General features: G+C 34.7%; 1 protein-coding gene across 3 annotated transcripts; it reads right to left on the bottom strand.

Moving 5' to 3' along the window:
• Positions 1 to 985: 985 nt before the first annotated feature.
• Ankle2 (ankyrin repeat and LEM domain-containing protein 2) lies at positions 986 to 9,625 on the bottom strand. 3 transcript variants are annotated; one of them, XM_013316236.1, is made up of 14 exons: positions 9,458 to 9,625; positions 9,119 to 9,360; positions 8,349 to 8,501; positions 7,214 to 7,377; positions 6,546 to 6,686; positions 5,861 to 6,034; positions 5,363 to 5,515; positions 4,887 to 5,047; positions 3,706 to 4,742; positions 2,842 to 2,978; positions 2,330 to 2,472; positions 2,060 to 2,191; positions 1,469 to 1,664; positions 986 to 1,242 (listed from the first exon to the last, which is right to left on the bottom strand). In XM_013316236.1, the coding sequence occupies exons 2-14, from the start codon at positions 9,348 to 9,350 to the stop codon at positions 1,150 to 1,152; spliced, it is 2,916 nt and encodes a 971-aa protein (XP_013171690.1). In that variant the 5' UTR covers positions 9,351 to 9,360; positions 9,458 to 9,625; the 3' UTR covers positions 986 to 1,149. The 3 variants fall into 3 exon arrangements, with proteins under 3 accessions (XP_013171690.1, XP_013171692.1, XP_013171689.1); XM_013316238.1 differs by having other exon boundaries at positions 2,842 to 2,966; positions 9,449 to 9,625; XM_013316235.1 differs by having other exon boundaries at positions 9,449 to 9,625.
• Between the last annotated feature and the right edge of the window lie 37 nt (positions 9,626 to 9,662).

Below are 9,662 nucleotides of genomic sequence, written 5' to 3' on the forward strand. Positions count from 1 at the left end.
AACGTCTAAATTTAACAAATATAACATAAATTGAGATTATGATATGGAACATTGGTGCAATTATTTGAATAAAAACATTAGAAATTCAACTGACTACAATTATTATGTGTTTCAAATAAAAATGTACCCATCTATGACGTCATCGATAAGTACAGATTGCAAAAAAAATTGCTTTAATATCGTTTTAAAAAATATTTTTAGATTTAATAGCTATGACGTCACAATATGTAGGTTTATCATTATTATTTGAACGCACTGTCATCATTATTGCATTATTGACACTCCGGGGAATAACCAATGACACCTCACTTGTCAAAAGAGGTCTTTTTGGCTACAATTTGCAACACAATCATGCATTAAAATCAAAAGAAATGTTAAAGACTAAATAAAAATAAAGTACAAGTTAAAAACATTTAAAACTGTGCCATTTACATGCATAAAAGAAATAAAGACTTATATTGAAATGTTAGTAAAATGTACATATGTAAATAAATGCCATGAAAAAGACGCCATCTTGGATCTGAGTAATGGCCGGTTTATATTATTCCAGTACAGCGAACAGACGCTGCGCTGGAATCATTCCAGTTTACGTTTGCATTTTTCCAGGGGAAATCCAGCGATATTTGAGTAATCGATCGCTGAACTAGATATAATGTAAACTGGGCATAATTTTATACGTTTCTTAGCAACTTTTTAATAGCCATTTTGAAATATTACTAATTTTAGTAGAAAATACTTACAAAGTATGCATTTATTGTAAAAAAAAAATTGTTATTATTAAACAAAAGCTTTAACGGACCGAAATACTTATTAAATTCAAATAATTTGTAAAAGTTGCTTAGAAATTGAAATGAGAACAACTATTAGCAAAATGACGCGATGCAACAAACGCAACTGACAATGGATTCTACAAATTTTAAATTCTTCATACATATTATCTAAAATAAAGTCTCAAAAAAGAAACTTTATTTTCATAAAAGTTAAATTTTAATAAAAACCAATTCCTAACAAATCACATTTTTAAAATCAATTAGAAATTACAAACAATTTTACCTTTAGATGAACACAAGTTTGTGAATGAGAATTTCCGTAAGTATTTTCACAGCGTACCTTCAAGGCTACGTGATACAAAATAGGGTAGACAGTAAGTCAGAAGCCAAAGCTGACGTTGTGTCCCACGTTCTTGGCAGCGGAGGCGCAGCGCGGGGAGTTAGGTCCTGTCACACGGAGCCAGTTCGAAACCTGAAATGGAACAATGGATTGTTTACAATATATAAGGCCAATATATTTTTTCTATCCCCAAGGTCAATTATTGGTTTAGTTGAAATAGCGGAAATAGCGAAGCAGACGTGGCCCGTAGACGTACGCAATTGCAGATGCGTTGCCTACCATTAATCCACGGAGGACAGGATGCACAGAAATCCCCACTAAACCCCTTTTAATTTGAAAAATGGGGTTTTACACATACCTGCAGTGACAAGGATCTGGCGTCATCGCCTCGCTGCTTGCCGGGCGTGCTGCAGGCCGGGGCGGGGGTGAGAGCAGGTGAACCGGGGGTGGTTGGGGTGGGCGTTGATGGTGCGGGGGAGTGTGGGGGGCGCGGACTGCCCGCCAAGGACAGCGAACCGCACGAGACGTTACACCATTCACCCGACTGCACCCATCTGAAACACGCAGAGTGATAAAGATCAACTTTAGATCTAATATTATGGCTTTCTATTTAAATTACTTTTCAAACAAGAATGCCTGAACCGGTTATGCCTAGCTTCGAAGTAGAAAATGACATATAAAAATACTTGAAAGCTACCGTACAAAGAGAATGTGATATTTTTTAAGTTGACAGAGGGGCGCTAGTGAGCTGTCATCATTTAGTGTAACTTTTGTCCACCGGTTCAGATATCTTTGTCGGTCTATAGTCATTAGTAAAGTAAATTTTATCATTAACAAAACTTTGGTGAAATAAACAGCTTTTAATATTGTATTGAAGCTTTAATTTTTAAAACAGATTTATCAGTAAGTCACGGATGTAGACATCTTCCTCTCTCTATTTTGTACTCACTTTTGTCTCTCCTGCGGCGTGTAGAGGGCGACTGTGTGTCTCCAGCGATGCACGTTGGGAAACTCTTCCTCCGAGACCTCGACATCCGCGAGTGCATCAAACACTAAGCGATCCATCTTCGTTGGCTCCTCACTGCAATTATTTTGTTTAAATTCATATCGAAACCTACGACGAACGGATCTTGATGATATTTGACATATATGTATTACAAAGTCTGGATGAACACATAGGCTACTACTTTTTTTAAATAAATAAGATAAATATATTTACCCATATATAAAGGGTTCTACGAGTGCTCTATCGCTGGCGTCTTCCATCAGGGAATCCTCTTCATCTTCAGAGTGGTCTGATGCTGTGTGGTACGTCTCCTCGCTGTCAGAGCGACATGACGCCACTGAATCATCATCTGATATCTGGAAAAACATTGTAGACTTTATTAATTCTACACTTAAATTTATGAATTTCAAAATGTCTTACTAATATCTTACAATATTCAATTTTCACAGAATTGAATTAGTTGTTTGGTTTAAAGGGTCGGCACAGTACTACTCTTTAATAATGTTTTGGTTTTTAATGTTATCACTGACTGGCTGCCTACCTAATACCATGATTTACATAATTTTTAGCTGCTTTTTTTTTATAAGATAAGGTCCACCGAGATGATTGCTCACATTCGCAACATCAGAGAAATAAAGAAAGTTATATTCCCCCAGTCTCATTAGAATGTGTATAACTTTCAGGAAAGTATCAAGATATATGAGTGGTAGTATAGTATAGTATACCTCGGCTTCAACAACTTGACACTTGGCGACGTCCAGCGTGTAGTGCGGGGTGCAGTGCGGGGTGTCGCCGGCGGGGGAGTTGTGCGCCGCGCTGACAGCCGCGCCGCGCTGCGCCATGCCGTCTCCTGTAACACCATCTTACCACTACATACTATCTATGTCACACACTGACAATGTTTGTGTCACCGGACTACGTATACACTGACAAGGAAAAAATATAAAACCGGCGGTTACAAGTTACACTAAACTGATAGCTCACTAGTGCCCCTCTGTCAATGTTTTGTATGTTCCCAGCTGTCATGTTTTTTTCTTTCTTTTTTATGTCATTTTATGTTTAAATAGGTTTTATATATGTTCTAACAGAACCGAGCAACTTTAACGAGATGAATGTCATTAAATATTCATCAGTTTAAAAAGTATATAAAATTATTATGAAATATTTGGTAACTCAGAATTAAATTACAGGAATTAAAGTTGGAAAATATTTGATATGAGACATATATGTAATATTATATGTACGTTTGAATTCAATGGAAATGTCAGAAATTATATTTACAAATGTCAACAGTTGACAATGTCAATTATTGTCTATGGATTTATTTTGGAACATTACTATGTTTTAATTAATGATACAATCTTGAATATTTTTAATGAATCTATGACTAGAGTATATAGAGAAATAAATTCTCAGTTCCATTGAATTTGACTATACCTAATTATTTTGAGACCTTGAGGTCTTAATATTTAACCCTTATCTTTTCTAGTGTTATTTCTTTCTAGAAAAAGTGTTAACGATCTCTTAGAAGTATTAAGTCTACTTATAACATTTAACTATTGAATTTTGCAAAAAAAAATTCCACTCACCAATATCCTGATCAAACATCAACCTTCGTATGAAACTTTCACTCTTCGGACTCGAAGACAATGTTGATCTATTCTTCCTGAACGAGGCATTTTTCTTACTATTCCTTTCAAACATATCTATATTCCAATCGCATCTGCATTTACTAGCCCGAGACCAGATTTCTGAGCACTCTGTGTCCGAGACCGCTGGCCCTTTGGTCTCATCTGTCTCCGTCAGCTCCTCACATATGAAACTGGACAAACATCTCACATGTTCGTCAATAACATGAGATATTTTAATCCGACTTCTGAATGAGAACGTTTTCCTCTCATCATCAGAACTGAAGATATCATCATTAGGACACCGGAGTTTCACTAAAAATTCCACTAAAGAGTTGACATCGTCTAATTCCTTTGTTTTTTGTTTTAATTTGAACACAACAAGTTGTGCTAATCTTGAATGTAATAGAGAAAAATTTATAGTTTTAAATCTCTCATCGTTCATATATGTATATATTGTATGTTGAAGATGCTTCGCTTCGGATTTCAAAGAATCACTTGCTATCTCAGGTTCCGCTGTGAGAGAGAAGACAAGTGCATCTGCTATCCTTTTCGCAAACACTTGACAGGTCCTTTCTATGCATAGTAATTGATTGACAGTATTAACAGGTGGGGTTATATCACCATTTATGGTCGCCTTTAACGTCGGTTGTCGACAAAGTCTTTGTCTTATTGGATCCGTTCTTTTCCAATATGGTGGCCGGTCTGATGTTATCGTGCAACTTCTCATCGCCGCGCATAAATCTGAGATGGGACTTAAGGGTTCTTTAACTGGACTCTGAGTGGTGTTTAAACTTATCGCGGATAGAGATAGTTCATCCGGCGTATGATGGTATTGCGAGCAACTATCATTGTAAACTATTGAACAGGCGATTTCGTATTTATTTTTTAAATAGTTTTCCAATAATGTTAATCCCTCTTTAGTTCTCAGATCAGTGAATGTATCTAAAAAAGGCCAGTATTCTTTCCAATTTACTTTCATTTGTTCCGCGAGACTCCTGTTAACATAATAGATAAATATTTTTATACAAAATAAAATATAAACTATTAAAAAAGTAAAAAAAGGAATAATTAGTAAACTATTCAAATTTTTTCATAAATATATTGTACTTTATGAGAGGTCAAAGTTCACTGGTTACTACCTGCCAACAGTCTCCAGACCCTTGGACATCTCAGCCAGTCTGAAGCCAGCTCGTGGCGGTGTCTTCCACCTGCGGCGGAAGGACTCTGCATCACGTGATGCCATCGGACCAGCGAAGGCTCGGATCTCGTACCGGGGGCATAAGGGGTCGTTGTTGATTTCCTGGACAAAGTTAATATTATTTATTTATAATATGAAATTATTTTGCTACAACGTACACATAAAAAGGACTCAAATTGTGGCAGTACCATTAGCGTTACTTAAAGGGTTAAATCATTTTTGGGGGGTCCCACTTATATTTTGTGCTTTAATAAAAAAAACAAAGCAATCTTACTAATATTATAAATGCGAATGTATGGATGGATATTTGTTAGAAGGTATCTCCAGAACGACTGCACGAATCTCGCTGAAATTTGGCATATGTAGAACATAGTCTGGAAGAACACATAGACGACAGCTATGTTGTGTGTGACAGACTTGTGGCACGCCAGGTGAGAACGGTCTGCCGATGGTGGGCTCCCTGCTGCCGTCCTCAGCATGCAGCACGGGCACGTAGTACCGCTGACGCAGCATGCCGCGGATCTTGTCCCCCACCTCCGCCGGCAGTGAGGATGCGCGTGCGCATACTATCTGTAATATCGACAATTACATAGTATCTATACATATGACGTTTGATATCGAAAAACCGTTATTATTTTATATTTGTCCGTGTGTATGTCTGTCCGAAAGGCTGTTTATTCCGAGTAATTTCCGGATCAGCTAGACCGATTTGGGCAGATATTCACTGAAAGATAGCTGATTTGTGCGGAATAGGTCCACTCTTTGAGCTTTATTATTTTTAATTATGCGGTGACCAAGTCGCCGGCGACCGCTAGTATTGATACAATTAAGGATGGAGGAAACCGATAATGAACAAAAAAAAATTAACTGATTGTAATTATAACAGATAAATAATAAAATGCATACAATACTTACATCTTTAGGTTGTTCGCCATATTTATTGACTGCATTCATATTGCATTGAGGGAAGGAAGTTAACACATCAACCACCGCCTCTGCACCGAACTTGGCAGCGAAGTGCAGCGGTGTCTCGTTCATAGCTTTATCCGGAGTGTTCAGGTAACGGTCTACGAGAATCGCCGAGAACTCCTGCAAATTTAGATTAATTATTATCTAGGATAGATAATATTAATAATAATTAAATCTAAGATAGAATAGCTAAATATGTTTTAGCTAAAAATAGCTTAAATATAGATAAATAATACATATTTAAGGTATGGAAAATATTACTTAATCGTAAAATAACTATCATTAGACCAAAAATGATTATTTAAAGAATATCTTACAAATATTATGAATGCGAATGTTTGATGTAAAGATGAATGTTTTCTCAATGAAATTTGGAATACATTTTGAACATACTGTAGAAGAACATGGAGATTACTAATTATGTTTTTTTTAGATTCCGAGCAAACGGAGTCAGGGGCTACCGCTAGTATTGATAAATGGATGTTTGAAGGTATCACCAAAACGGCTCAACAGATCTTAATGACATTTGACATAAATGTAGAAAATAGTCTGGAAGAACACGTAGACTATTTTTTTTCTGCGCAGACAGAGTCACAGGGAGAGTAAAAATAATTTAAGAATGTATACTAACCTTACAAGAGCCAGCATCAGCATCCATACCATACAAAGTCTGCACAAAAGCAGGATTCCCGACTGTGGTCAGCAACAAATTGCAGATCTCTGCATTCATTGCTTTTGCAGCGACGTGCAGCGCGTTATACCGAGAACCTTCCTGTTGAAAATGTTTTGTTAAAATAGATTTTAACATATTCAATCCTGCAATAAAAATCACTGTGGCATTGAATGTGTTAAATGAGTATCACTATACTAAGGAGTTTATTTTAGAAGAATACAAAAAATATATATTATCAAAGTAGTTTCTAGAGGAAATAAGTAATAACAACTATTTTGTTATTGGAAGTCAAATAAAAAGCAGTTAATTATTAAATTTATCTTAAATCACCTTTGATTACAAAAAGGTTGATTGTAACACAAAAAAGATGACATGCCTTGTCACCTCCAGCATCTTTTAATAATCAAGAAAGTGTCCATAAGTGTGAACATCAGAAATCTACAATAAAAGACTACTCAAGTCTTTGTTAAAGGACTAATCTTTGGTTTCCGAGACCAAAATCCCAATTTAAAATAAATTGTTATCTCCGTTTTTTCAAATGTAATGACATGGGTAACCATGGACATTATACCAGGATTTTGGTCACAGAAACCAACTGTAAACGGCAGTAAAACATTATAACTAACCTGTACAATAGCCGGTGTATTTCCACTACTGACGAGATATCTCGGATTGTCCCAAATACGATCACATACTGTAGTAGCCAGGCCTGCCTCTATCGCCTTACGTAAAGCCACCATGTCCTGAGGAGATGGAGCTTTGAATGGGTACGGCTTCTCTCCCATAAGTGCTGTAAAAACCCAAGTAGTAATTTTAAAAACAATAATCCCTGAATCTACCCTATTGATACTTTGGATAAAATGGGCTTAGCCTTTGGTCCAAAGTATCAAGTATTATTAAGATACTACTTAGTAGTGTTAGTACTAACTCACTCTTTAAAATCGAAGTTTAAGCTACAACTAAGATTAGAATCATACTAATATTATAAAGGCGAAAGTTTAGATAAATGGATATTATAAGGTATTTCCAGAATAGCTGAACGAATCTAGCTGAAATTTGGAATATATGTAGCACATAGTCTGGAAGAACACTTAAGCTACTAATCATTTTTTTTCTTTCAGCGCGGATGGAGTCACGGGCGTCAACTAGTGTACGAATAATTCATATTAGTGTGTCCTAATAGCCATTGCTTTTGTCTGCCGAGATAACTATATCAAATTTGTACAGTCATTTTTATCTTTTTCAGACCAATTAGAATTAAATTTATTTTTAATTCATTAGTTAAATAATAAAACCAACATTAACAATTCAATATAATGTAATTAGGCTATCCATATTCAAATTGACGAGCTGACCTTCATACATACCCTAATATAATCTAATGGAATTGGGTGTGACTAACAAATTACTTTCTCGGTGACTTTTATGACACCAGATAGTTAATTTGGTTAATTATTGAGGTTACTTAAGTTTTACAACTCTATATAAACAACTCAGACTATAATAAAATAAAAGAATATAACTCACACCGTTGATTTAGATAGGCATCAACTGAAATACCGTAATACCGATCTTGGCATTAGGGTATTTCGGTTAAATAGCCATGTATACAGTAAATTAAATTAATGTTTGAAATTGATCTACAAAATATAAAACAAATCTATCAATCTATAATTCAAAAGTCTAATGCAACCTAACCCAAAACTGCCCTTCACTTTCGCAACCTCCATTCCTAAAGATTATTAGTAAAATGTGACTCACAATTGTTCCCTTCATGTGTCTCAGTTGGTTCAGCACCTCGTAATGCAAATGATACTGCATCCTGGTGATTCCTGAACATCTTAAACCTTGCAGATTTATATCTTCTAACCAGCTCCATTGCTTCCGATTTATTTTCATACACATGTAAAGCTTCTGTAAGTGGTAATCCAAATAATAATATATTATTATTATCTTATAAATGCCAATATTTCAATGGATGGATGTTTTAAGGTATCTCCAGAAATTTGGCATAGATGTAGAATATAGACTGGAAGAACACATAGTCTATGAATTTAATTATTTTGAACTTTTCATGAATAGAGTTATCTTATACAAACTATTTTAATGTGTAAAGTACCAATAGTAATTATTTTTTTTGGAATTTACTCAAGGAAAATAATCTACTTACTAAAATTAACTACAAGGAACCATTTAGTTTTTTTATAAGAAAAGTTGACATTTATTTTGAAATATTAATTGATTTATTGAGTAAAAAACATGAAAAACATGATTTATCTAAACATTTTAAATGCTTTGATTTGATGTTTATTTGTATATCAATTTACTTATGGATAGAGAAAGTTTCTTGACCTACTTTTTAAAGATAAGATTGTACTTGAGTTATGATAAAAATAAATATGACTACTCATTGTTATAACAAAGGTAGATTTACATATTTAAACAATTAGAACAAATTAAAACTAAATCACTAAGAAAAAATATAGAAAAAAATTTTTTTAGATCATTCAGAAGTTACAAATATAGCATACCTTCATCTGGACCTTTTTTAATTTCACAAGGAATGTAGACTCCATAATATGTTGTGTTAGGCTCATTAGAAGTAGGGCTTTCCGGAGTGTGTCGTTTACTCAAATTATCTAAACGCAACAGTCGACTGAGCAAACTAATTGCTCCATCCTTTTTATCCGGTGGTGACAGCGATATTTCTTCCTTTATACGTCCAATATCCTTACATCCTGGTAGTATCACTGCCTTCGACATTTTGCTCTACCTGAATATGGTAAACAAAATAGTATACATCCTTTTGTTTGTGACGCAAACGAATGCTAAAGTTTATTTTTGTACAGTTCAATACAAACCTATTATATCTTAAGAATAAAGGTCATGAAGACATATTTGTATTCGTAGCTTACTACTGAATATTATTTATAATTTTAGCACATGTTGCACGAAAATAAATTAATAAGGTAGTTGAGTGTATTTAAACGAAAAAATAAAAGCGTTACAGTTTATAATCGTACGATCAGTGACGTTTCCTTGACGTAGCTTCCAAAGAGTATATAAAATAAGAGA

Source organism: Papilio xuthus, unplaced genomic scaffold, assembly GCF_000836235.2.
Source record: "Papilio xuthus unplaced genomic scaffold, Pxut_1.1 DF826949.1, whole genome shotgun sequence".
In the NCBI taxonomy this organism is placed as follows: domain Eukaryota; kingdom Metazoa; phylum Arthropoda; class Insecta; order Lepidoptera; family Papilionidae; genus Papilio; species Papilio xuthus.

What these genes read in the sequence shown, in the direction of transcription:
- Ankle2 (XM_013316236.1), bottom strand. Translation starts at nt 9,350, where the DNA reads ATGTCGAAGGCAGTGATACTACCAGGATGTAAGGATATTGGACGTATA. An exon ending in CTGATGCTGGCTCTTGTAAG is followed by an intron (nt 6,035 to 6,545) that starts GTTAGTATACAT and finishes CTAAATTTGCAG; the next exon opens with GAGTTCTCGGCGATTCTCGT. An exon ending in GTCAAGTTGTTGAAGCCGAG is followed by an intron (nt 2,473 to 2,841) that starts GTATACTATACT and finishes ATGTTTTTCCAG; the next exon opens with ATATCAGATGATGATTCAGT.